The following is a 27,683-nucleotide window of genomic DNA, read 5'->3' as shown; positions in this document are numbered from 1 at the left end:
GGTTCCTTTGGTTCCATGGGGTTCCACAGTGACAAAACTACCTTATTGTTATCCTTCCAACATCTGTGGGCCCATTCTCTCCCTGCCTGGGATGGAGCCCCATTGTGTTTGTGCAGGAATGGATCCATGGCCATCCTGCCACTGCCCCAATTGAATGCTGCAGGCATTCACTGCATTCACTGCAGGCCCAACCCTGGATGCAGGAACAGTCTGGGAACTCCAGGCCTGCTGACATTCAGCAGAGCCAGTCGGGGTCCCAAAGAGCACAAGGGATTGACTGCAACCCCTGCAGTTCTCTGGCATTGCTGGGGACAAATGCAGGAACTGCCAGGAGCTCTGCAGAGCCCTGACAGTGCCACTGCAATCCCAAGCTGCATTGCCCGGGGCAACCCTCAGCACAGCCAAGGCCACAACCCTTCCTGAAAGGTGTCCCTTCTGGGCAGGGCCAGGGGGACAAACCCCTCCATCTGTCCCTGCACATGTTGGGTCCAATTCTCAGCCCCCACTTAGGGACAAAGTCAAGCTACATTGGGTGTTTAGCTTTGCATTTCCTTCACTCTTTTGTGCTTCCAACACACACACCCCCCAGTCTGGGCAGAGTCTGGCCCCCCAAAGAACACAAGACCTGACTAGTTGTGGCTCCTGCTGCAGTGGCTGGAACTTGGGCCACAATCTGTGCCAGGAGCAGAGAGGTCCCTCCCCACAGAAACTTCTTGGCAATGGAGTTCTTAAGAAAAGGGGACAGGCTGTGGGGATCACTTGCAGGGCACAGCCAGGGACATGTCTTGACCAGCCTCCTGTTTAACATGACCAGCTTTTTCAGCCTCTTTGCTCTCTCTCTTCTCATGTTTGTTCCTCCAGTGACCACTGTGATCCTGCCCTTTCTTTGATTCTTTCCTAGACATCCCACGACAAGTCTTGCCCAGTCCCCAAATCCCCTTTCTGGCTGCCCATCATGAGTCTCAGACCCTAAGGTCGAATCCCCCATCCTCAGCTGCAAGGTCACCCTGAGAGGTTCTGCCATTGACCTACTCGCTTAAAGTTTTCTACAGATACCTTGGAACTTCCTTGGAATTAATTTGTTACCTTTTGGGCTTAGAAGGGTTTCTCCAAAAACATGGTAATTCATGTCCTAGCAATAGAAATTGTTTGAAGAAGGAGTTTGGGACTTTAGACTCAAAGAATCCCAGAATGGTTTGGCTTGGAAGGGAGATAAAAGGTCATCTGGTCTAAACACGTGGACACGGACAGTGACATCTCCACTAATTTAGGCTGCTCAAAGTTCCTGACTTTGAACAAATGCGGGGATGGGAAATCCACTTCTCTGGGAACCTGTTGCAGTTCTTGCCAGCCCCATTGGTAAATATTCCTTCATTTTATCCAATATAAAGCTCCTCTATTTCAGTTTAAAAACATTACCCCTTGTTCTGCCACTCCAGGCCTTGGTAAAACGTATCCCTGTGACTGTCTTAGACTATGAGCACAAAATTTTCATGTGCAAACACCTTGGAGAGTGCTCAGAGATGTCTTTACAAAAAGTTTATCCCCATCTTTCTTAGAAGCCTCTGTGTTGGTGCATCCTCCCCCCAATTTCCTCAGGCCTGGTCGATGATCTCAGGAGCTCCTGACAAGCCTTGACCAAACCAGCTGAGCAATGAAGAGCCCCTGGACTGGACCAAGAGTGGGGGGAAGTGTCCCTGGACTGGACCAGGTGCTCCTGGATGATACAGGTGGGAACAATCCGAAGTGGAACAGTTTGGGAACACAGGATAATCAGTCATCCCATGAAAGCCTTGGAACATTCCCTGCCTGAATCACAGCCCAAATGGAACAGTTTGGATACAATTCCCAAATAGTTTGGAAACTCCAGTCATTTCTGACACCAGGATGGAAATTCAGCAGATAACTAAAGCCAGTCCCCTTGTGAGCCCACACCCAGCAGGGCTGAGGGAGGCCCTGGCAGCTCCCCAGCACCTCCCTCTCAGTGGGACACCTCTGGCAGCCTCTCCCAGCTCGGGAACCCTCCAGTTTGCAACACTCCAAAGAGCGGCGCTGATGGCCAGGACAATTCTGATCCCCCTCCACAAACACTCCTCCAGCTGGGACCCTTGTCTGGTGGGAAACACAAAGGGATTTGGGGGAGTGTTTCCCTGACAACAGGAGAATTTGGGAGAGGGACCTTTCCACCCCCAGCTATTGATGTGTCCACACATCTCTGCCTGGGTGTGGGTGTGAATTGACTGTGGGGTGAATGTAGTTCTTGTCAATCTATAATTCAGTCACTGTTAAAATTGTAGCAAATGCTATTGAATCACTTGATAACTGTTCAACTGGTCAATGATTAAGTGCTACTAATCTCTTGCCCTCTTGTCGTTGGGTCCAAATCCTTCGTGTCCTGACCCTCTTGCATCCCAAGGGTCTGTGTAAATCATTCCTTTTCATCAAAAAATATATATTTTTCATGACTTCCCCTTTAGAATCTCCCTCCTTAGCTAAACTACAAAACATCTCCAATTAGCTGTAGAAGTCTTGAAGATAATTAAAGGAAGGGAAAAATTTTGGTTTTCAGTGTTTTGATGGGTCCCACAGTGTGTTTGGAGCTGCATCAGCTGTCAGTCCAAGATGGGCCATGTCAGAACTGTTGAGGTGGGGGGTGAGGAGCAAGGTTGATCATACGAGGTCAGTCTGGATCTCCTGAGGAGACACTCAGCATCAAGATCACTTGGAGAACACCTCTATCACCTCTCCTCTGAACAGAAAAGTATCCATCATTGAATTAAAACAAAAAAAGTACAAATTTTGTAGACTTGTTTTGAAATTGCCTTGAAGACAATTAAAGGAAGACAAAGAGATCCTGAGGGATTTCTGCATTTTAATGAGTCCCACAGTGTGTTTGCAGCCCAGCCCATGATCCTGAGGTACTGAGAGAAGATTGAAGCAGCTGCTCAAGAAGTCAGAAGCCAAACTGCAAGTGCCTTGAAGCATTGCTGGGCCCCACTGAGGGCAGGCACTGCCAAAGCCTCCCCAGGGACTCCTTGGAGCAGCTCCTTGGAGGCCAGGAGTGCAGGCAGACAAAGGCTCTGGGCAGGCCCCTGCAATGCTGAGCAAAGCCTGCCTTGGTTTTGTGGAGCACAAAGGCCAAGGGCTGAGCCCCAGGCCCTGGCCCAGCAGATCCTGTCCCTCCCGGCTGGCTCAGGGCTGTTTGGGGGGCACTGGGATGGGAGGGGGAGGAACAGCAAAGGCCCAAAACTGGGCAACCCCTGCCAGGCTGCTGAGGGAGGGGCGAGGCAGAACCCAAGGGCAGAACCTGCCAGGAAAGTTGCTTGTGGTGGCCTGAGTGGCAGAGGCAGCTGCCAGAGGCAAGGGGACAAAGGCCTGGGTGCCTTTGGGCCTTGCAGCCCTGCCAGAGCCCTTGGCCATCTCTCCTGCAGGCTGTCCTGCCCTGGCCCTGCTGCTGCTCTGGCCTTGCAGGCTGCACACACCCCTCCTGCTTTCCCACCCCCTCCCAGCAGCATTTCTAGACCCTCCCTGATGGCTCTGCACCAGCTCTGGCTGTTCCCTGAGACACAAAGCCATGGGCTGATCCTGACTCCCTCTGGGTGAGCTCTTGCACCACAAGGGTCCCCATTGAGTGACATTTATTTTTCCTCACCTTCAGTCCCAACCTTCCATGCTGCTCTTTGTGGAGATTTCATCCTATTTCCAGTACAGAGAAAAGCTCCATCCTGTCAGATCTCCTCTAGACCCTCTCCAGTTCTTCCTCATTCCTCCACAATGGGGAACCTCACAGACAGACAGACCAGTGCAGATGTGGTGACCCCAGAGCTGAGTCCAGGGGGGTGACAACTCCCTTGTCTGGGTGCCCACACCCCCCCAAGGCAGCCCCATGTGCAGATGGCCTTAAATGAAGGGGCCATTCTGATTCTTTGAAATGTCAGGGAATCAAGTGGCCCTGTGACACTGCAGGGCCTCAGGGAACCAAAGGAATGCAGGGACACTGTGGAATCTCATGGAACCAAAAGCCCATTGTGACATGTGGGGTCTCTTTGGAATAAAAGGACCCCTGAGACATCTCAGAGCCTCCTGGAACCAAGGGCCCACTGTGCCTCCCCAGAACTCCATGGAATCAAGCAGAGCCGCTGCCTCCCCCCCGCCGCCGCACGGACCGGAGTCGCCGGCTCTGCCCCGCTGGGACACCTCTGGAGTCAGCGTGTTCTTGGGCAGCACAACTGATCTCAGACCAGAGAGTTTCCCAGAATTTGCTTTGTCCCCTCTTTCCACTGGTTTAATTTTTCTTCTTTCTTCATTAAGGGGGAAAAGGGGGAAGGGAGGCACGTGTTGATCCCTGTTTTTATCTGTTTACAAAAGGAAGTTGGGACAGGGGGTAGAGAGTAGGAAATTTCTCTCTCTGCTGATGCTTTGAACTGTTCTGTTGGTATTGCTGGTTTTGTTGCTGTTTTTCTTGTCAGTCAAATCTTATTTTTTCACTTATACCTCCTTGTATTTTGTCTCCTTGTACTGTTGGGGAACAAAAGGGGAGTGAGTTCATTTTATTGGATTTCCTGCCCCAATATGTGTCTTTAAACCAGGACAGGTTGCTCAAGAGCTCCCTGAAATTTGGCATCATCCACAAAGGACACATTTTGTCCCATTGTACAGAGAGATAATAAATATGTTCTCTAGTGGTGTTCAAGGGCTGGTCACTGAGGGATTTCACCAGGAAGTTGCTGCCAAGAGGACTTTGTACCATGGATTTAATTCGACACTCTTAATTCAGCCAACTTCCCACCCACCACATCTTCCACTTCTTCAGTCCAGCTCTCACCAGTCTGGCCATAAGGAGACCACAGGAGACCATGTCAAAGGCCTTGATAAAGTCTGGGCACACAACATCCTCTTCTTTTCCCTCCCACAGGGGTTCTGCAATCCCTGCCTTGTCCTTCCCATGCCTGGGAATGGCTGCAGCAGGACTTGCCCTATCCCCTTCCCTGCTGAGCCTGAGCAGTCTGGAACTCTGCCAACCCTCCTTGCTGCCCTGTTTGCAGACTGCTTCCATGTCTGCCTTTGCCAAGGCCCCAGGAAGCTCTGGGCTGGCTCTGGCCTTTCCAAGGGTTTGGGAGAGGTCTCCCAGTGACACTGCCCAGCCTTCCCAATCTCCCTGACACCAAAACCTTTTCCATAGCCCCCACTTCCAGAGGAGTGCCCAGGACATAACACAGGTTGTCCTGGTGGTTGTGGAGAATGAGAAGGGATTTCTTCCTCGAGGCCAACCCCTCCAATTGGATTTGAGTGCAGCTGAAAGGTTCCTTCAGCATTTCCCCAGTGCCTCCCTGCCCTGAAGGTTTGTGGCCATCAGGCTGGAGCTGAGGGGGTTGGGCAGGTGCCTGAGGAGGGGGTAGAACAAGGGCTGTGTCCAACTGTGCCAGGAGGGCTGTGCTGGGCAAGGATGAGGAGGCTGCAGAGAACAGTGGCACTGGGGAGGGGAGAGGAGCAGGTGGAGAGACCTTGTGCCTGCCCACGCTGGGCAGGAGCTGCCCCAGGATGGCAGCTCTGAAGCACTCACAGGAGAGAGCCCAGCTCTGCTTCACAAGTTCCCAGGGCCTGTCCCTGCCTGTGCTCCAAAGGCTTCCACTCCCCAGGACTGTGCTCAGAGAGCACTCAGGCCTTACAGCGAGAAAGGGGCTCAGGAGGACAGTGTTGGAGTGGCAAGAGAGCAGCTCTGCAAAGACCAAGCCCTGCTGCTCCCTGGCAGTGCTGCTGGGCTGGGATTATTGTCCCCTTCCCCTTTGCAAATACCCCCTGTCCTGCAGTGTGCTGTCCTTTAGGAACATCTGAGAAGAAGGGTCTTGGACAAAGAAGACACTGCAGGGTCCTTTATTTTGTTTAAATACTCAGAGAGGACAATTCATCATTTATACATCCCTGGGTCAAATTCAATGGGTAGACACTAAAATAGAAGGCAGATGCATAAAAATATTTCATTGCACAGAAAGTTATTGCAAGAAGAATCCAATGACCTCCAAGAAAAACCTGAGCAGGAAGGCTGGGCCATTAAGGAGTCCCATTCTGAATGCTACACACCAGGACACAGGCACTTTATTGCTCCTGAAAAGCATCCAGGCATCATTTTCCTCAGGGCATCCTTGAGCTCCTGGTTCCTCAGGCTGTAGATGAGGGGGTTCAGTGCTGGAGGAACCACAGAGTACAGAACTGACAGGGTCAGATCCAGGGATGGGGAGGAGATGGAGGGGGGCTTCAGGTAGCTAAATGTGCCAGTGCTGACAAAGAGGGAGACCACAGCCAGGTGAGGGAGGCACGTGGAAAAGGCTTTGTGCCGTCCCTGCTGAGAGGGGATCCTCAGCACAGCCCTGAAGGTCTGAACATAGGAGAAAACAATGAAAATGAAACAACCAAATGCTAAAGAGATGGAAAACAAGAGAAGCCAGAGTTCCCTGATGTAAGAGTGTGAGCAGGAGAGCTTGAGGATGGGGGGAACCTCACAGAAGAACTGGCCCAGGGCATTGCCCTGGCACAGGGGCAGGGAAAATGTATTGGCTGTGTGCAGCAGAGCATTGAGAAAGCCAGTGGCCCAGGCAGCTGCTGCCATGTGGGCACAAGCTCTGCTGCCCAGGAGGGTCCCGTAGTGCAGGGGTTTGCAGATGGCAACGTAGCGGTCGTAGCACATGATGGTGAGGAGATAAAACTCTGTTAACATGAAGAACAGAAAGAAAAAGAGCTGTGCAGCACATCCCATGTAGGAGATGGTTGTGGTGTTATGGAGGGAATTGTGCATGGCTTTGGGGACAGTGGTGCAGATGCAGCCCAGGTCTGTGAGGGAGAGGTTGAGCAGGAAGAAGCCCATGGGGGTGTGCAGGTGGTGGTCGCAGGCTACGGCGCTGAGGATGAGGCCGTTGGCCAGGAGGGCAGCCAGGGAGATGGCCAGGAAGAGCCAGAAGTGCAGGAGCTGCAGCTCTCGCCTGTCTGCCAATGCCAGGAGGAGGAACTGGGACATGGAGCTGCTGTTGGACATTTGCTCCTTCTCCAGGGTATTTCAATCTGTTGAGGAGGAAACGTCAGTGCTGAGTTAGACCAGGCTTCTGCAGCCAAACATTACCCGTCTCAGCCACCCCACTCTCAGGCTCTGTCTCCTCTCTCAGACCTCCCTGCAGCTCCCTCCCCTGAGCTCTGCCTTTTGCTGCCTGAGGGGACCATTGGAAGCAGGAACTCTCTGATGGACTCCCAAGGACTCCTTCTTGCTCTGCTGGACAGGGAACTTGGAATCCAGGGTGATCTCAAATTAAATGTACTCGTGATACATCCAAGAGCTTCTCAGCTTTGCTGTTTGCAATTTGCCCAAATGAAGGACTGAGCTGAGGGAATTCTTTGGATTTGTTCACCCACTTGCACCTGCCACACTTAGGAGTGGTTGTGGAGGTTTGAAATCCCTGACATTCCTATTGCACTGCAGGTCAACTCTTGTGGGTTCTGAGGGGCACAGGGACGGTCCCTTAGTGCAGAGAGAAGAGCTGCTCTGCCCATCAGTCCTGGGCTCAGCTGCCCTGTGCTGGCAGCTTGGAGCTGGAGGAGCATCACACTCAACTGTTTCCCTCCAAAGAAACTGCCCAGAGATCCAGGAATCCATGTCCAAAGAACAGACTGACACACTCCTCACCTTTTCATCTCTCCCCTCCCAGAGTGAGACACAAAATGCTCCTTGCAGCTGCCCAGAGCATTTGCACGGATTTAGCACTGAGGAGTTTTCTCCATGGGGATCCTGTGCAGCACAGAGATCCTATGGCAGAGCTGTGACCTTCTGGAGGGCACCTGCAGCCCTGCAGGACCCCCAGGCAAACAGCTGAATCCCCTGAAGGTGCCTGGAGGGCACTTGGGCACTTGGCTCCCACAGACACATCCCCACAGCAGCACCCAAAGGGTTTGTGTCTGCACAGGAATCTGCCCCCCCCCCAAACCCCACACTGGCTCAGAAAACCCACTGGTGAGAACAGGGACAGCCCAGGCAGCAGGGGATGGCAGTGAAATGCCACAGTGCTGCTGCCAAGGGAGGAGGGACACAGAGAGACAGCTGGAAATCAGGGCCCTGTCCTTGCCTGGGCTCTGGCTGCTGCAGGGCAATGCACAGCCCAGCCCCTGTGGGCCTGAGGGCACAGGCTCTGCTTAGGCTGGGAAAGGAGCCCAGGCAGGAGCTGCTCAGGGAAGGGGTCTGTGCCACAGGGACAGCAGGGAGGGGCCCCCATCCCCCTGCCCAGCCCTTGTGGCAGCAGCTGCCTCTCCCTGCCTGCCTGTCTCTGGGTGAGGAGCTGTTCCTGCCAGCAGCCCCTCCCTGTGCCCAGCTCAGCTCCCTGCCAGTGCTGCCAGAGCCATCCCCAGCCCAGTGCCCAGGGGCAGCTCTGCCTGGGCAGGGGCTGCAGAGCAGATCCCAGACCCCCTGCGGTGGCTGGGAAGGGGGAGGTGTTCTGGGGGGATGTGCTTCCTGAGAAGGGCCCCTGGAAATGGAGGAGGTGGAGCTGAAGCTGTGAGGAGCCCTGACCCTGCAGCTGAAGGGCCCTGCCCAGCCCTGCCCTGCCCTGAGGGGTCACTCCTTCCACCCACCCCTTCTCCCTGCAGGGCCCTGGCAGCTCCTTGGCCGGGCTGAGAGCTGCCCCTGGCAGGCAGCAGAGTCCCTGCCCCAGCACACAGAGCCCTGGGGGCAGGACCCTGCTCTGCACCACAGCCCTGGGCACCCCTGGCTGCACCCCCACCTTCCCACCCCACAGCCAGCCCTGGCACAGGGAACCTTCTTGCCCTGGGCCTCTGAGGGGGCAGCAGCAAGTCCTGCTCTGCAGCAGCTTCTCCTGCTGCACCCCAGCAAATCCAGCAGAGCCATCCTGACAGCTCCTGCCACTGCTGCCATTTGGCAGCTGGCAGAGGCACTTGCAGGAACTCACCTGCACTGCTCTGCAGCCACAGCCTGACCGTGGCAAAGGGCTGGCAAGGTTCCTGCCCTGAGCAGCTCTGCCCTGTCCTCCCACCCCAGGATCCCTGGAACCTCCTGCTCCCTTCTCCTCTCTGCCCTTGCTGCCTGCAGCTCCTGCCCTGCTCTGCCATATGGCCACTTCCCCTGCACTGCAGCAACTGGGAGAGTCCTGCTGAAAAATCCTGGAAGCTGTGGGATGTGCAGCTTGAGGAGATGCCTCCAGAAAGGCAAGTTGAACTTTCCTACAGCCAGAGAATTCTTCCTTCAAATCCTGGGAAGGTTTCTCCCATGGTGAGAGCTCAGTCACCTCCCAGCCCAGGCTGCCTCTCATCTCTCTGCCTTCTCTCCTGTGCCCTGGGTGCTGCAGGCAGTGCCCTCAGCCCTGCTGGGCTGTGTAGAAAAGCTGCTCACCAGCAGAGCTGTCTCTGTGAAGCTCTTCTTGCTTGCCAGGAGCTCCCTGTGTGCCAGGAGCCCGGCCCAGCTCAGCAGCACAGCAACAGCCCCAGGCAGCCCTTTCTCTGCCCCTCTGGGCTCCCTCCAGCTGTCCCTGGGGCTCCAGGGGAACCTGCTGGCACACAGCTGAAGGAAATAATGATGTTCCTTCTCTCAGCTGGGTACAGACACTTCTTTCAGCACTGTCATTTCTCCAAACAGACCCAGAGTTAAGTTCAAGAGGCCCATTTTCATGTACCATCCTTGGACAGGAAACCCAGACAGTGCCCAGGAGGGGTCTCCTTCACCCCCACTGAGGGAAGGGACTCAGCTGAGTCAACAGAGGTGTCTCCTTGTGGCTCTGCAGACCTGGGGCCAGAACCTTGCCCTTGGTGTCTCCTTGTGGCTCTGCAGACCTGGGGCCACAACCCCCATGGGCTGGTCCAATTCCAGCTCAGTGGGCCCAAAACAGGCCCCTGCAGGTGACTCCTTGTCCCAGCTCCCCTGGGAATGAAGGAAGACCAAAGCCAGGAGTGACCTGCTGGGACACAAACCCCTGTTTCCTTCTGAGGGGCCAGAGGTGACTGAGATTCCTGCTGGGAACTGCAGGCTCCAATGGAGCAGTTCCTAGGGACAGGGCAGCAGCTGTGGGATCTTCTTGGAGGCTGCTGGGACATTGCTTTGGCCAACTTCAGTGGCAGAAGGGGCCCACATGTAGGACAGGGGAACCTGTCACTGTTCCTTCTGTCCAGGGCAGCCCCTAGAGGTGCTCAGGTGACCAAATGGAGTCAGGTGGCACAGGGAGAGAGGTCTCTCTCCTGTTCTTTATCAGGGTATTTTCTACATGTCCTCAGAGTACAATGGCAGTTGTCTCCTGGACATCCCTTCATTGCTGAACCTAATTGAGGGCAGCTGAGCCTGGACTGAACAGCCAAAGAGGGGCCTGTAGTGCCAGGGGAGGTGCCAGGGCTCTGCAGCACAAGTGCAGCAGCTGCCCTGGACAGCACAGGGCCTGTGCAGGGACCCCGTCCCCATTCCCAGCAGTTGTGGGACAGGCACCACCCAGGGCTTCTCAGACACACTGGGGGCCTTTGGGGCAGGGAGTGAATCCCAGCCCTGCAGGGACACAAAGGCTGTCCCTTCTCTGCCCAGCCAAGGCCGGGCCAGGCACGAGTCCAAATCCCATCAGCCCAGGCTGTCCACACTTGTTTCCTCCCTCTGCTGGCTCTTCTCTCCCCCAGCATTTCAGCAGCATGTGCTGATCTCCTCAGGGATCAGGCCTGGGATTTTCCCCCTGGGCCTGAGTCCCAGCACGTCCACCCCCAAGGCCATTGTCAGCAAAGCCTCTGCACAGCCCAGCTCTCGGGGCTTTCAGAGCAGCTTTGCCCACTGCAAGTCTGTTCTTACCCCGGTGCCCCCGCTGAGGGGCTGCAGCCAGACAGGCCCCAATGCCCTGTGTGTGGGGCACAGGAGGAGGAGCTGCAGCCCCAAGTCTCTCTTCATTCCACTTGCAGGCAATAACAGCCCAGGCCTGCTGAGACAGTTCCCAGGTTTTGGTGCTGTGATGGGTTGGGAGAGAAGGCCAAGGAGACCCAGGACAGAAAGAGCAGAGAGGTGTCCTCAGCGGGAAGGAGCTTCTGGGACCTGTGGAGCTGCTCTGGGGGATGAAGGAATTGGGTGAACTTTTGTGGGTGAGGGTCAGAGGAGAGACTGGTTTGGGTGACATTGTGGAGTGAGACAAAGAGCCCATTGCAGTTGGCTTTGATAACCCTGGAATTCACTGGAAAGGCACCAGGACAGGATGCAAAGAGTCCCAGAGGTTTGTGCAGGGTCTTGTTCAAGACCCCCCTTGGGACACAGGCCTTTAGAGCACAGCTGGCAGGTTGGTGGACAACAGGGAGGCTCATCTGCATCTGCTGCTCTCCAAGAGGAATCAAGAGGTTGCCATAGAAACTGATCGTAGTGATGGGAATGTAGAATGTATGGTGGTTGCCATGGTAACCGACCATAGCGATGGCAACATATGATGGTTGCCATGGAAGCTGACCATCGCAGTGGGAAGTATGATAGTTACCATGGTAACCGACTGTAGCAATGGGAATGTATGATGGTTGCCATGGTTACCGACCGTAGAAACAGGAATGTCTGATGGTTGACATGGTAACTGACCATAGCAAAGTAACTATGATGGTTGCCATGGTAACTGACTGTAGCAGTGGGACTTTTTGATGGTTGCCATGGTAACCGACTGTAGGAATGGGAATGTATGCTGGTTGCCATGCTAACTGATTGTAGCAGTGGGAAGTATGATAGTTGCCATGGTGACCAAGTGTAGCAACGGGACTGTATGATGGTTGCCATGGTAACTGACCGTAGTAATTGGAAGGTCTGATGGTTGCCATGGTAACTGACTGTAGCAATGAGAATGTATGATGGTTGCCATGGTAACTGATTGAAGCTTTGGGAAGTATGATAGGTGCCATGGTAACTGACCGAGGCAATGAGAATATATGATGGTTGCCATGGTAACAGACTGTAGCAGTGAGAGGTATTATGGTTGCCAGCGTAACTGACTGTAGCAACAGGAATGTGTGATGATTGCCATGGTAACTGACCGTAGCAATGGGAATGGCTGATGGTTTCCATGGTAACTGACCCTAGCAACATCAGTGTATGATGGTTGCCATGGTAACTGACCATAGTAATGAGAATGTATGATGGTTGCTATGGTAACCAACCATAGCAGTGGAAATGTATGATGGTTGCCATGGTAGGAACGGGAATGTATGATGGTTGCTATGGTAACTGACCGTAGCAATGGGAATGTATTCTGGTAGCCATGGTAACTAACCATAGCAATGAGACTGTATGATAGTTGCCATGGTAACTGACTGTAGCAATGGGAATGTATGATGGTTCCCATGGTAACCAGCTGTAGTAATGGGAATGTCTGATGGTTACCATGGTAACTGACCGTAGTAAAGGGAATGTATGCTTGTTGCCATGGAAATTGACTGTACCATCGGGAGGTATGATGGTTGTCATGGTAACTCACCCTAGGAACGAGACTGTATAATGCTTGCCATGGTAACCGACTGTAGCAATGGGAATTTACGGTGGTTGCCGTGGTAACTGACTGTAACAATGGATATGTATGCTGGCTGCAATGGTAACTGAGCCTAGCAACGCAACTGTATGATGGTTGCCATGGTAACTGACTGTACAAATGGGAATGTATGGTTGTTTCCCTGGTAATTGATTGTAGCAGTGGGATGTATGATGGTTGCCATGGTAACTGACTGTAGTAGTGAGACGTATGATGGTTGCCATGGTAACTGAATGCAGCAACAGGAATGTATGATGGTTACCATAGTAACTGACTGTAGAACCAGGAATGTATTGTGGTTGCCATGGTAACCGACCATAGAAATAACAATGTATGATGGTTGCCATGGTAACTGACCGTAGCAATGGGAATGTATGATGGTTACCATGGTAACTGACTGTACCAGTGGAAGGTATGATAGTTGCCATGGTAACTGACCATAATAAAGATGGTCACCATGGTAACTGACTGTAGCAACAGGAATGTATGCTGGTTGCCATGAAAACTGACCATAGCAACAGGAATGTATGCTTGTTGCCATGGTAACCGACTGTAGCAACATGACTGTACGATGGTTGCCATGGTAACTGACCATAGCAACAGGAATGTATGCTGGTTGGCATGGTAACCGACCACAGCAATGGGAATGTGTGATGGTTGCCATGGTAACCAGCTGTGGCAACAGGACTGTGTGAGGGTTGCCATGGTAACTGACCGTGGCAAGGGGGCTCAGTGGCAGTGCCCACGGCTTCCACTTCTGCAAATTGGCTTCTCCTTCAGCAGCCTCAGCCACTCGTCGTGGGGCCCCCACACAGCAGCTTCCCACCTCCGTGAGAGTCTGCAGCAGCCCAGGGTTCCTTTGGCCCCACAAGGTCCTGCAGTGTCCCCGTGGCCCCTTGATTCCGTGAGGCTCCACAGTGTCCCAGGGTCTCCCTGCTTCCATGAGTTTCCCCAGTGTCCCAGGTTTCCTTTGGTTCCATGAGACCCAGATGTGAAGCCGTGGCCCCTTGATCCCATGAGGTTTTGCAGTGTCACAATGGCTCCTTTCTGCCGTCAGGTTCTGCACAGTCTCAGGGTTCCTCTGCTTTCAGGAGGTTCCACAGTGTCCCGATGGCCCCTCGATTACAGGACGATCCCAAACGTCCCAGGCTTCCTTTGGTTCTAAGAAGCCCTGCATGCCAAAATGGCTCCTTAATGCCATGAGTTTTCACAGTGTCCCCATGTTCCCTTGGTTCCATGAGGACCTGCACTGTCACAACGGTCCCTTGATTCCATGAGGTTCCAGTCTCCCAGGGCTTCTTCATCTCCACGAGACTCCGCAGGGTCACAATGGTCCCTTGATTCTGTGAGATTCCACAGTGTCCCAGGATTCCTTTGCTTCCCTGGGCCCTGCAGAGTCACAATGGACTGTTGATTCCATGAGGTTCCACGGTGTCAAAATGGCCCCTTGATTCCACGAGGTTCCACAGCATCCCAAGATTCCTTTGGATCCACAAGCCCCAGGAGTGTCACAATGGCCCCTTTGATTCCATGAGGTTCTTCAGTGTCACAGTGGCCCTTTGTTTCTATGAGGTTCCACAGTGTCCAAGGATTCCTTTGGTTCCATGAAGCCCTGCAGTGTCACAAGGGGTTGTTGATTCCGTGCAATTCTGCAGGGTCACAAAGGCCACTTGGTTCCACAAGTTTCCTCAGTGTCCCAGGCTTCCCTTGGTTCCATCAGGTCCTGCAGGGTCACAAGCACCCCTTGATCCCATGTGGTTTCCCAGTGTCCCAGGTTTCATTTTATTCCAGGAGGCCCTGCAATGTCACAATGGCCACACAATTCCATCAGGTTCCCCAGTGTCACAATGGCCCATTGATTCCATGAAGTTCCAAAATTTCCAAGGGTTTCTTTGCTTCCAGGAGGCCCCCGTGTCACAGTGGCCACTTGATTCCAGGAGATTCTGCAGTCTCCCAGGTTTCCTTCAGATCCAGGAGGCCCTCCAGTGTCAGAATGGCTCTTTGATTCCATGAAGTTCCACACTCTCCCAGAATTCCTCTGCTTCCATGAGCTTAGCAAGGCCTCAATAGGCCCTTGACTCCATGAGGTTCCAAACTGTCCCAGGGTTCCTTTGGTTCCATGAGACCCTGAAGTGTCACAACAGCTCATTGATTCACTGATTTCTCTGGTGTCACAATGAACCCCTTGATTCCAACAAAGGCACTGTATGTAAATTTGTTCTTTGCAAACTGTCCTTGCTGTCACCTCCTGGCAGTGGCTTCATGGCCCCTGTCAGAGCCAGCCCTGTCCCTGCACTGACCCAGCTCTGCTGCCCCACAGATGCTGGATCAGGAAGGGAAGGCCCAGAGTGGAGGGCAGTGCACTGGGACTCATCCTGGAAGGGACCTCAGGAGGTTTCTGGGCCAAACCAAAGCACAGCCAGTGGAGAAAGGAACACAGGGATGGGCAGTTTGTGTACTCTGCCATGTCAGGGGGAGAGGTAGAGCTACAGAGACACCCAGCCCATGTGGATTCTGTCCATATTTTGCACACAGTGAGTCACACACTGAAATCACAAGTTCCCTCCATCCACAGAGAGAGGAAAAGGGAGAAAGTGAATAAATTTCTGTGCTGTGCAGAGTTAAATCTGCACTCATCCCAATATTCTGGGCTTACAGCACCTTTATCAAACACCTTCTGCAGCATCTGTTCACTGGGCAAACATGTGTGTGGATGGCCAGGCCCAAGGAGTGGTGGGCAATGGAGTTCCAGCCAGGGGTGTTCCCAGGGCTCAGCACTGGGCTCAGGGCACTTCAATCTCTTTCTCAAGGATCTGCACAAGGGCATCGAGTGCAGCCTCAGGCAGTTCCCAGGGCACACCAAGCTGGGGGGAGTGTGGATGTGCTGGAGGGCAGGAAGGCTCTGCAGAGGGATCTGGACAGGCTGGATCCATGGGCCCAGGCCACTTGGAGGAGGTTCAACAAGGCCAAGTGCCGGGTCCTGCCCTGGGCTCACAACCACCCCAAAGCCCTGACCATGCCCTGCAACTGGTCCCCACAGCCTGTCCTGTGTCCTTAATCCCTCCATTTCCAAGGACTCTGTGGGACAAGGGAGCTCTGTGCTCTGGGTATGGAGGGAGCTCCAAGTGCCACTGGAGTGGGAACCACAACTCCTCAGGTTTGTGTTCCTTGGGAGGTCTGGAACTGGGGAGACTTAGAGCCACAGAAAGTTTCTATCCATGGCCAATATAAAAAAAAATGTAAAGATGATACATGTTAATAAACATCAAAACTCTTCCCTCAGCTCTGTGAGACATCCAGGCAGCATCTGACGTGTCACCAATTCACAAGGGATTTCCATAGAGGAAGAGTTTTTGGCACAGACATAAGAAAAGGTTGTTCTCTGATAGATACAAACACAATTAAGATGTTGACTAATGTGCTATTTAATCTTCTGAAAGACTGGGCAGGTCCCTGAAGCTCAAAGCATGAAACCAGTCAATTGAGAGGCACTGAATGAACAGAGAGCAACTGGAGGAGGAAACCAGGGAGCAACAGGAAGGACACACATCCAGCAAGTCTGCTGAAGAGATGTCCTTAGACAGGGCCATTTTAACAGGAGAGGTGGAAACACCTGAAGGGAGAGGGAGATGAAGTTATAGACGGAATAGTGATACTACAGGTAGAGGGTCAGATCAGTATTTCTTCTCCTGCCATCAGCACACGTCCAGGAAATTCTTGTTCTGCCATGGTGGGAAAACTTTGCCATTTCTTAAAAGTACTCAAATGACCCAGTAATGAAAATGTGCTTAAATATTATTTTAATGTATTTAAATAATATAAATTTGTATAAAAGTATTAAAACTGTGCCTCTTTCCAGACAGACATCACTTGTCTGACCATGACCAACAGCCCCACAGGCTGTGCTGGATTATGGGGTGTCTCCAGTGGCACAAAGGAATCAAGGGGCCATTGTGACACTGCAGGGCCTCATGGAACCACAGGATCCCTGGGACACTGCATGATGAAAAAGGGAATAGAATACAGAGGTAGAAAATGTCATGGTTTCAGGAGTTTTAGTATTTTAGGCTGTTTTTCCAACACTGTTTTGGAGGGACTGTCTCTTTAAGAAGGAATGCCTGCCCCACACTGGGGCTGGGCAGGGAGGGGAAGAAAGAAGGAAAATGCCAGGCAGCAAATGAAACTTTTTTTCCTCCCTGGACCCCGGGGCTGGTGCCTGGAGAGTCCCCACGGCGCCGTCCTGCCCCGGGGCCCTGCTGCTGCCGCCCCGAGAGCTGAGCTCGCTCAGCACCACGGCCGGGGAGAGCCCCAGAGTGACCCTGAGCCCAGGAACGTGCTTCTGCTTCTGCCCCCATTTCCCAGAGTTTCTTTGGCTTGCTGGGCCAGAGGGGAGTGGTTGTCAGGGAGGACCCTCCACCATTTCCCCCCTTTATTCCAGGGGTGCCACGTGGGCAAAGAATTCCCCTCCTTGTGGGTCAGCTGTTCCCTGTGTGTCTTTGTGGTTGCTGCTATTTCCTTGTTAGTAAACTCTTCATTTTAAGAGTTTTATCTCTCTGTATTGATAAGATATAAAAAGGGAGGGATTCATTTCATTAGAGTTCCCACCCCAATTTTTATCTTTTAGCAAAGTTGCATGAGGTTGTGCAGAGTCACAAATGCCCAATCGTTCCATAAGGTTCCACAGTGTCCTGGGATTCCTTAGCTTCCCTGAGGTCCTAGACTGTCCCAATGGACATTTGATTCCTTGAGGCCCTGCAGTGTCACAACTGCCCCCTGATTCCATGAAGTTCTGCAGAATCCCAGGGTTCCTTTCGTTCCATGAGGCCCTGCAAGATCACGGTGGTCCCTTGATTCCATGAGGTTCCACAGTGTACAAGGTTTCTTTTGGCTTTGTAAGGCCCTGCAGAGGCACAATAGCTCCTTGATTCCATGAGGTTGCACTGTTTCCCAGAGTTCTTTGGCACCAGAAGGCCTTGCAGTGCGACAGTGGCCCACTGATTCCATCATTTTCCCCAATGTCACAATGGACCCTTGATTCCATGAGATTCCGCAATGTCCCATTGGTTCCCTTTTGTTCCAAAAGGTTCTGGGATGTCACACTGGCCCCTTGATTCCCTGACATTCCACAAAGTCCCGGGGTCCTTTTGATTCCATGAGGTTCCGCAGTGTCCCATGTTCCCTTTGGTTCCAGGAGGCCCCAGTGTATTCCAATGGCCCCTGGATTCCAGGAGATTCCACAGTGTCCCTGGGTTCCCTTGTCTCCCTGACTTTTGGCAGTGTCCAGGGTCCCTTTGTTCCCAGGAGGTTCCTTTGTTTCCATCAGGCCCTGCCACGTCCCAGACTCCCTTTGGTTCCATGAGGTGCTGCAGGGTCACAATGTCCCCTTTATTCCAGGAGGTTCCACCATGTCCCAGGGTTCCTTTGGTTCCATGGGGTTCCACAGTGACAAAACTACCTTATTGTTATCCTTCCAACATCTGTGGGCCCATTCTCTCCCTTCCTGGGATGGAGCCCCATTGTGTTTGTGCAGGAATGGATCCATGGCCATCCTGCCACTGCCCCAATTGAATGCTGCACAAACGTCACTGCAGGCCCGACCCTGGATGCAGGAACAGTCTGGGAACTCCAGGCCTGCTGACATTCAGCAGAGCCAGTCGGGGGCCCAAAGAGCACAAGGGATTGACTGCAACCCCTGCAGGTCTCTGGCATTGCTGGGGACAAAGGCAGGAACTGCCAGGAGCTCTGCAGAGCCCTGACAGTGCCACTGCAATCCCAAGCTGCATTGCCCGGGGCAACCCTCAGCACAGCCAAGGCCACAACCCTTCCTGAAAGGTGTCCCTTCTGGGCAGGGCCAGGGGGACAAACCCCTCCATCTGTCCCTGCACATGTTGGGTCCAATTCTCAGCCCCCACTTCGGGACAAAGTCAGGCTACAGTGGGTGTTTAGCTTTGCATTTGCTTCACTCTTTTGTGCTTCCAACACACTCACACCCCCCCTCAGTCTGGGCAGAGTCTGGCCCCCCAAAGAACACAAGATCTGACTAGTTGTGGCTCCCGCTGCAGTGGCTGGAACTTGGGCCACAATCTGTGCCAGGAGCAGAGAGGTCCCTCCCCACAGAAACTTCTTGGCAATGGAGTTCTTAAGAAAACGGGACAGGCTGTGGGGATCACTTGCAGGGCACAGCCAGGGACGTGTCTTGACCAGCCTCCTGTTTAACAGGACCAGCTTTTTCAGTCTCTTTGCTCTCTGTTATCTTGTGCTTGTCCCTCCACAAACCACTGTGATTCTCCCCTTGCTTTGGTTCTTCCCTAGACACCCCATGACAAGTCTTGCCCAGTCCCCAAATCCCCTTTCTGGCTGCCCATCATGAGTCTCAGAGCCCGAGGCCGAATCCCCCATCCTCAGCTGCAAGGTCACCCTGAGAGGTTCTGCCACTGACCCACTTGGTTACAGTTTCATACAGATACCTTGGAACTTCCTTGGAATTAATTTGTTACCTTTTGGGTTTAGAAGTGTTTCTCCAAAAACATAGCAATTCATGTTCTCAACATGGAAATTCTTTGGAGAAGGAGTTTGGGACTTTAGACTCAAAAGAATCTCAGAATGATTTGGCTAGCAAGAGAGCTAAAAGGTCATCTGGTCCAAGTCCCTGGACATGGACAGTGACAGCTTTTATTAATTCAGGTTTCTCACAGTCCTTGACTTTGGACAAATGCAGGGATGGGACATCCACTTCTCTGGAAACCTCTTCCAGTTCTTGCCACCCTCATTGTTAAATCTTTCCTCCTATTATCCAATATAAAACTCTTCTCTTTCACTTCAAAGCCATTGCCCCATGTTCTGCCACTACAGGCCTTGGTAAAAAGTATTCCTGGGATTTCCTTAGACTATGAGCACGACATTTTCATCTGCAAAAACATCTGTGAGTGCCCAGAGATCTCCCAAGATGGACTTTAAAGGTCTCAAGTCCCCCCTAGAGAGTGGCTAAGGAGCTGTGGCCTCACTGGTGTGGAGACTGAGGACAGTACAGGACAGCCCTCAGAGGGCTTGAAGGGAGGATTTAGAGATGTTGAATCTTTTTGTCATAGCAGAAAAGAGCATGAGAAAGAAAGAATTAATGCCAAGTGCAGCTGGGGAGGTCCCGAGTGGACATGAGGAAAAAGGAATTTCACTCCATGGAAAACGCTGTGCTGGAACACATCACCCAGGAGGAGTGTGGATGAGCCCAAGGCTTTGTGTGTGCAGGAAGAGCCAGGGAGGACGCAGAGATGTCAGTGCAGGAAGGTGCCAGCCAGGTGGGGCAGCCGGGGGGATGACGACAGCCTGCAGGGAAAGGGCAGGGCATGGACACCGTAGGACAGCCTGGGCTGGAGAGGAGACAGGGAGGGGGAGAAGCTGAAAGGCCCTGCCAGAGCCACCTTCTGCAGGCCTTTGGCCAGGGCTGCTGTCTGTGCCCCTGAGGCCAGGAGGAGGGGAGTGGCCCTTGCAGCCCTGGGGCCTCATGGCCTCCTTGTCCCTGCTCAGCAGCCTGGCAGGTGCCACCCCATGGTCCTGCCCTTGGCATTGCACATCCCACATCCCAGTGCCCCAGGAAGAGCCCTGAGGAATGAGGCACGGACAGGATGTCCCTTCCCAGGGGTTGGGGGTCAGGGCTTGGCCCTTTGGATGAAGGAAACAAGTCAAGGTTTCTTCAGCATCAGAGCCACCTTTCCCTTGCTTGTCCATCCTTGGCATCACTGTCTGCAGATTTCTGCTCTAACTGGAACCTGGGGACATGTTCTCAGTTGTGTCCCTCAGTGAGACTCATTAGCACTACAAGAAACTTCAATGGTTTAATGTCATTTTGTCTTCTTGAAATGTTGTTTGAACTTCCTCTCAGGGACTGAGTCCCATGTAAACAAGATCAACTCCCCTGAGGGTCATGAAATGCCTGGGGCTGTTGCTGTGCTGCTGAGCTGGGCCTTGCTCCTGGCACACAGGGAGCTCCTGGCAAGCAAGAAGAGCTTCAAAGAGACAGCTCTGCCCAGGAGCAGCTCCTCTGCACAGATCAGCAGGGCTGAGGGCACTGCCAGGCCAGCTCAGGGACACCAGCAGGGCACAGACAGAGCTTCAAGGGGCTCAGCACTGGCAGGATGGCTGAGAGCTCCCTGCAGGAGGAACCTTGGCAGGGCTGCTCATGGTGAGTCTGGGGCTGCAGGGCAGTGCAGGGGCAGCTCCTGGAGGGATGTCCTCAAGCTGGCCCAGCCCCAGCTGATGGGATGGGGGAGCAGGGGCTGTTTTGGGGCACTTTGGAAGAGCTGTGAAGCCGGGGGTGCAGCCAGGGGTGCCCAGGGCTGTGGGGCAGAGCAGGGTCCTGCAGCCCAGGGCGCTGTGCTGGGCAGGGACTCTGCTGCCTGCCAGGGGCAGCTCTCAGCCGGCCCGGGGAGCTGCTCCCAGGGCTGGGGCACAAGGGCTGTGGGCAAGGAGCAACCCCTGGGAGGGCAGGGAAGGGCTCTTCACCTCTTTAGAGGAGGCTGCAGGTTGTGAGGGCTCCTCACAGCTCCAGGTCATTACAGAACATTTCTCAGAGGAGTTTTAAGAAAGCACAGCAAGTCATGGGATACCTCAAAGTGAAGGATCCTGTACTTTCCATCTTCAAATGTGTGTTTTCTGGGTGGGAAATTGGTCCTAAAAATTAATCTCACAGTTCAGGAGGAGGTACTGAAACTGCAAATCTATTCCTCCTAGAGGAGAAGAGACCAGGCAGTATCAGAAATCCCCACACCTGTGCCTTACATGTAGCTCTGGGTCACTTTTCCAGTCCCCTCAGGGTTGCTCTGACGTTGCCATCAGAGCCTGCACAGCCAGAGACTCCCCTGGGCAATGCTGCATTGCTGGGCTGGAACAGAGAACATTTACCAAAGCTGCCCTTTTAAACAGTGCTGCCCTGCACTCATCAGACTGTAGGTATTTGGGTTTATTACAAATTAATTTGCATGTGAAATTATGTTCAGGCAGCACAAGGGAAAGCACAGGGCAGATGGGAACAGACAGAGGGACACTGCAGCTCTCCTGGCTCTGCACTGAGCTACAGAGAGCTGAGCTGTTTGTCCTCTCCCGTTTAAATTCTTGTTACATTTTCCATCATAAAAATGAGGATTTGTACTCCTAACAAGAGCAGGTACCAGATGCAACCATCAAAAATAATAAACACAGACATTATTTAAAGGACATGCTAAGCCTTTCCACCCCTTAAGAGCAGAGACTGAACTTTTCCATTAAAGGTGGATGATGCCTGACATCCCTTGGGAGGGTTTGATGCTGTCACAGACCAGCTCCGTGTCCCCACTGGAGAAGGGGAAAACTGAGCCCTTGGCAGCACATGGACAGAGCTCCTGTTCCTCACAGCACCCTCAGCCAGCACAAACAAGGGAAAGGAAAAGCGTTTCAGTTTAGGGGATTTCTATGAGAAATAAAGTGGCTTTGCTTAGAGGAGTCTGTCTTAACTTCTCCCTGTCCTTTCCTGTTTCTGAACAGTGTCCCTGTGCTGGGAAGCAGCAAATGTGCAACAGCAGCTCCATGGCCCAGTTCCTCCTCCTGGCATTGGCAGACAGGCGGGAGCTGCAGCTCCTGCACTTCTGGCTCTTCCTGGCCATCTCCCTGGCTGCCCTCCTGGCCAAGGGCCTCATCCTCAGCGCCGTAGCCTGCGACCACCACCTGCACACCCCCATGGGCTTCTTCCTGCTCAACCTCTCCCTCACAGACCTGGGCTGCATCTGCACCACTGTCCCCAAAGCCATGCACAATTCCCTCCATAACACCACAACCATCTCCTACACTGGATGTGCTGCACAGCTCTTTTTCTTTCTGTTCTTCATCTCATCAGAGTTTTCCCTCCTCACCATCATGTGCTACGACCGCTACGTTGCCATCTGCAAACCCCTGCACTACGGGACCCTCCTGGGCAGCAGAGCTTGTGCCCACATGGCAGCAGCTGCCTGGACCACTGGCTTTCTCACTGCTCTGCTGCACACAGCCAATACATTTTCCCTGCCCCTGTGCCAGGGCAATGCCCTGGGCCAGTTCTTCTGTGAAATCCCACACATCCTCAAGCTCTCCTGCTCACACTCCTATGTCAGGGAACTTGGGCTCATTGTGGTTGCTGTCTCTTTATCATTTGGATGTTTTGTTTTCATTGTTTTCTCCTATGTGCAGATCTTCGGGGCTGTGCTGAGGATCCCCTCTGAGCAGGGACGGCACAAAGCCTTTTCCACATGCCTCCCTCACCTGGCTGTGGTCTCTCTGTTTATCAGCACCTCATTCTTTGCCTACCTGAAGCCCCCCTCCACCTCCTCCCCATCCCTGGATCTGGTGGTGTCGGTTCTGTACTCAGTGATTCTTCCAGCACTGAACCCCCTCATCTACAGCCTGAGGAACCAGGAGCTCAAGGATGCCCTCAGGAAACTCATAACTGGGTGTTTTTCAGAAGCACTAAACTCTCCTTCTTCTGCATGTTATGGACCTCATTAAAGGCCAATCCTGTTGTGGACTTCACTAAAGGCCCACCATATCTTCTCTATTTTTTGCTTCTGGTAGGGATGTTATTTTTGTGAAAATTTGTTCACAGAAAAAATCTTTACATATCTAAATATATATATATAAACATATATATATATTTATATGTACACATAAACACCATTTTCAATTCAGTGTTTGCCTTTCTAGCCTGGCCCAGAGGCTGTACAAATGGCAATTGTACTCACTGTCTGCTTAAACCAAATAAAAACTCTGCATTGACTTGTTTGCCTGACATTTTTCCTCTCTGACTTCTCTGCAGCTGCAGGGTCGGGGCCTCTGTGCAGAGCTGGGCCAGAAAAGAGTCCCAGCAGAGCAGCACTGCCAGGGAGCAGCAGCCCTTCTCCTCCATGGCCTCCTCTTCCTTCCCTTCCACACTGTCCTGCAGAGCCCTGTGTTGTTGGAGGCCTCAGTGCTCTGGCAGTCGGTGCCAGTCCTGCTGCAGGACTGTCCAGGGACTGCAGGCAGGGACAGCCACGGGCACTGCTGGCACAGAGCTGACCTCTGCAGCAGCACTGCCATCCTGCAGGGGCATCTCCTCAGGCCAGGGCCTCAAAGCTTCCATCTGCTTTCCACTTTGCTCTCCAGGATGTGCCCAACACAACGCCCTGCAGAGGAAAACAGCAGTGACCAGCACAAGGGGGGGAGTGCTCAGGGTGGGGGCACCCAGCAGTGCCCTGGCACAGCCAGCGCCGCTCCCAGCACTGGCCTCTCACCCCAGGCCATTGGGCTTGTTCTTCCCTCCAAGGAGGGACAGCAAATGACCAGCTCAGGAGTCCATGTTTGCACTGCATGGACAAGACATGCCCCTGTGTCACGGCTTGGGGCTGGGGGGTGGAAGGCTTAGACAAAGTTGATGGCAGAAGCCGTCTCGTTGAGCTACGAGGTGCAGAAAGGACTTCCTTGCTTTCTAAATTTGTCCTGTAGGTTTTAGTGATGGCAAATCAGAAATATTTCTATGAAATGAATTATTTATTATGATAAATGAACAGACAATTGATCAGACAAGAGAACAGAGGAAAAACATTAAAAAGAATTATTTACTGCACAGTATGAAAGCCAAAACCTCCTAGTAGTACAGTGTAAGATAGGACAGTGCAGTCTATCAAAGTCATTCTATTAAAGCAATTGGATCAAAGCCAGCAAAAAGAAACAATCCTGAAGCAGAGATTGAGGTAACTCACCCCACAATGACAGGGGGCAGTTCTCTCTCTTTCACTTAACCCCTGGGCAGTGACCATGAAGAGCTGTCCCTGCTTCATGGCAGAAGCTCCAAACACTTCAAGGAAGTCTGGGGAAGAATCTGCCACCTGAAAGTTGGACGGGGCTTTTATAGTTATCAAGGGTTTGACTGCTGGAACTATTTGCGGGCCAGGGAGCAGCTTCTCTGTCAAATCCTGCTTCAAAAAGCAGGATATGAGTTTGAAGTTCCATGAAGCATTTTGGGTTTAGCATAATTCAACATTAAAAACAGCACCTTGACACCAGCAGTAACTCACCACAGAGAGCTTGAATTGTTTGCATTCTCTGACCATTGTTTAGGTATTCTTAGAGCAGAGCATCCTGCCAGAAATGGCCCCTTGATTCTGTGAGAAATAGAAACCCAACCGGGCAATTTCCAATCAGAATTTTATTATATGATAAAAGCAAATTCAGCGCTGGGTGATCAGGGAAGGGGTCCAACAACTCCCAATGCCTGTCACACCCAAAGAAGACAGTTGTTCTACATTTATTTCCAGCTACTTCATGAATATTCATTATACATAAGCATAAACATTACACATTGTTAAGTCAGACATTCAACAGATGTTTTTCTTAACAAGAATGTTATCTATAAGCATCCATAATATATTGTCAAATCAGACATTCAGCAGATGTTTGCTTGCTATCTATACAAAGTTATAAATTTTAAGAAAGGTGCTATTATCTATCTAACTAAACAAAATTGTCTCACTATAAATCCTACACAAGGTAAAAGGGAGGTAACTTGTTTTATCTCTTTATAGGGGCCCAATTAAGTTTTACGACTTGTTTTTCTTTTCTCTCCAGGTCATATTGACCTTACACTGTTTCCTCTTAATAAGCTCAAATTATTTTCTCAGTTTATCACAATTCCATGAGGTTGCAAAAACTCTCAGGGTTCCTTTAGTTCCATGGGGCCCTGCAGTGTCACAGTGGCACAAGGATTCCTTGAGGTTCCAGAGTGTCTCTTGGATCCTTTGGTTCCATGAGGCCCTGCAGTGTCACAATGGCTCCTTGACTCCACCATGTTCCAAAATATCCCAGGGTTCCCTTGGCTCCAAGAGGCTCCCCAGTGTCCCACCTTGATTCCAGGAGGCCCTGCAGTGTCCCAATGGCCACTCGGTTCCAGGAGCTCCTGTTGTGGTTGAGCTCAATTTCCCCATCCCCTGCTGTGCTCAGATGCCGTGAGAACTGCAGAGAAGCGAGCTGAGAACACGGCGGGCCCTGGTCCTCTTTGGTGCCCGGGGCTGCCCCGAGAGGGAGTCCCCGGCCCTGCCCCCGGAGCCGCCGCGCCGTCCCCTGAGCGCCGCTGAGGCGGCAGCGCTGGAGCGGGGCCGTGTCTGCCCGGAGCCGCCGCTGCCACGAGGCTGCCGCCGCTGCCGCTTTTGGCCTGCGCTGCCCCGCAGCCGCCCGGGACCGGCTTCCCAACACTGCCGGCGCCTGCGAGCGGAGCCGACGCTCCTGCAGCGCCTCGGAGTCGCTGCTCCGCCGCCACAGCGGCTGCCGCCGGCGTCTGTGCCCGGAGCCGCCGCTCCCACGGGGCTGCCGCACTCACCGCCGGGGTTGCCGCTCGCGCAGCCGCCGCTCTGCCCCGGCTGCACCGGGACCCGGCACCGCCTCGGGCCTGCGCTGCCGCCTCAGCGGCCACAGGGACACAGGGATGGGGGACCTGTGCTCTGCCACTGATGGGGCCTGGCTTTGTTCTGCTTGGGTCTGGGCTTTAGGAAAGCTGCTGTTCATTTTCATGCTCCACTGGAACACCTCGTGAATTCCAAAGGTTTCCTAACCCAGGGGGAGGGGTTTCTGTGGCATCGGAGGTGCCGCCCCTCGGGACACATTGTCAATAAACCATCCAGCTGACTGGGATGGGTTGACCTGTGATCAGTCTGTGCTTTGGGGAATGCTCTATTCCGGTTGAATGTTGCCCTTTAAACTTTTACCAAGCTCCCTTATTTTCTGAAGTTTCCTTGTAAAAATGTGTTATTTCACCACCTGAGAGGTGTGCAGTGTCCTCTCTGTTGTGGTCTCTTTCAAAGGACTAAAAGAACTGAAGGCCTTTTTCAAATATCTGGAGGGCAGAAATTTTTGGTGCCTTTTATATTTTTCAAAGTAAAAACCCTTGCATGAGCTTGTAGCTCAAACCTGGGTCTTACAGTCCAGACTGGACCATGGGTGTGGGGAAGTGTCCCTGGACTGGACCAGGTGCTCCTGGATGATACAGGTGGGAACAACCAGAGTGTAACAGTTTGGGAACACAGGATAATCAGTCATCCCATGAAAGCCTTGGAACATTCCCTGCCTGAATTGTAACACAAATGGAGCAGTTTGGATACAATTCCCAAATAGTTTGGAAACTCCAGTCCTTCCTGACACCAGGATGGAAATTCAGCAGATAACTAAAGCCAGTCCCCTTGGGAGCCCACACCCAGCGGGGCTGAGGGAGGCCCTGGCAGCTCCCCAGCACCTCCCTCTCAGTGGGACACCTCTGGCAGCCTCTCCCAGCTCGGGAACCCTCCAGTTTGCAACACTCCAAAGAGCGGCGCTGATGGCCAGGACAATTCTGATCCCCCTCCACAAACACTCCTCCAGTTGGGACCCTTGTCTGGTGGCAAACACAAAGGGATTTGGGGGAGTGTTTCCCTGACAACAAGGAGAATTTTGGAGAGGGACCTTTCCACCCCCAACTATTGATGTGTGCACACATCTCTGCCTGGGTGTGGGGGTGAATTGACTGTGGGGTGAATGTTGTTGTGAATCTCTAACTCAGTCACTGTTAAAATTGTAGCAAATGCTATTGAATCCCTCGATAATTGTTCAGTTGGTCAATGATTAAGTGCTACTAATGTCTTTTGCCCCCTTGTCTTTGGATCCAAATCCTTTGCACCCTGATCCTCTTGCATCCCAAGGCATTGTGTAAATAATTCCCTTTCATCAAAAAAATATATATTTTTTGTGACTTCCGCTTTAACATCTTTTTCCTTAGCTAAAGTACAAAAAAACTCTAATTAGCTGTAGAAGACTTTAAGGCTTGAAGACAATCAAAGGAAGGGAAATAATTTGTTTTTCAATGTTTAAAATAATTTGTTTTTCAGTATTTTAATGGGTCCCACAGTGTGTTTGGAGCTGCATCAGCTGTCAGTCCAAGATGGACCATGTCAGAACTGGTGAGGTTGGGGGGTGAGGAGCAAGGTTGATCATCCAGGGTCAGTGTGGATCTCCTGAGGAGACACTCAGCATCAAGATCACTTGGAGAACACCTCTATCACCTCTCCTCTGAACTACAAAATATCCATCATTGAATTAAAACAAAAGAAGTACAAATTTTGAAGACTTGTTTTGAAATTGCCTTGAAGACAATTAAAGGAAGACAAAGAG

The 27,683-nt window shown here is 52.5% G+C and overlaps 2 protein-coding genes and 1 long non-coding RNA gene across 3 annotated transcripts in view; 2 read left to right on the top strand and 1 right to left on the bottom strand.

Moving 5' to 3' along the window:
- The window catches only part of LOC135405712 (uncharacterized), a 958,894-nt gene that overhangs the window by 79,810 nt on the left and 851,401 nt on the right, over positions 1 to 27,683 (top strand). The window lies entirely within an intron of this gene.
- Positions 6,128 to 7,030, bottom strand: LOC135405498 (olfactory receptor 14J1-like; the record flags this gene model as incomplete). The annotated part of the gene is made up of 1 exon (XM_064640199.1): positions 6,128 to 7,030. A coding segment is annotated over exon 1 (903 nt), but the record flags the coding sequence as incomplete, so codon positions are not given.
- LOC135405361 (olfactory receptor 14J1-like) lies at positions 21,807 to 23,233 on the top strand. The gene has a single exon (XM_064640048.1). The coding sequence runs from the start codon at positions 21,957 to 21,959 to the stop codon at positions 23,019 to 23,021; it is 1,065 nt and encodes a 354-aa protein (XP_064496118.1). The 5' UTR covers positions 21,807 to 21,956; the 3' UTR covers positions 23,022 to 23,233.

This window comes from Pseudopipra pipra, chromosome W (assembly GCF_036250125.1).
Source record: "Pseudopipra pipra isolate bDixPip1 chromosome W, bDixPip1.hap1, whole genome shotgun sequence".
Lineage (NCBI taxonomy): Eukaryota > Metazoa > Chordata > Aves > Passeriformes > Pipridae > Pseudopipra > Pseudopipra pipra.
The sequence above is the reverse complement of the archived record's forward strand: the minus strand, read 5'-3'. Positions and strand labels throughout refer to the sequence as shown.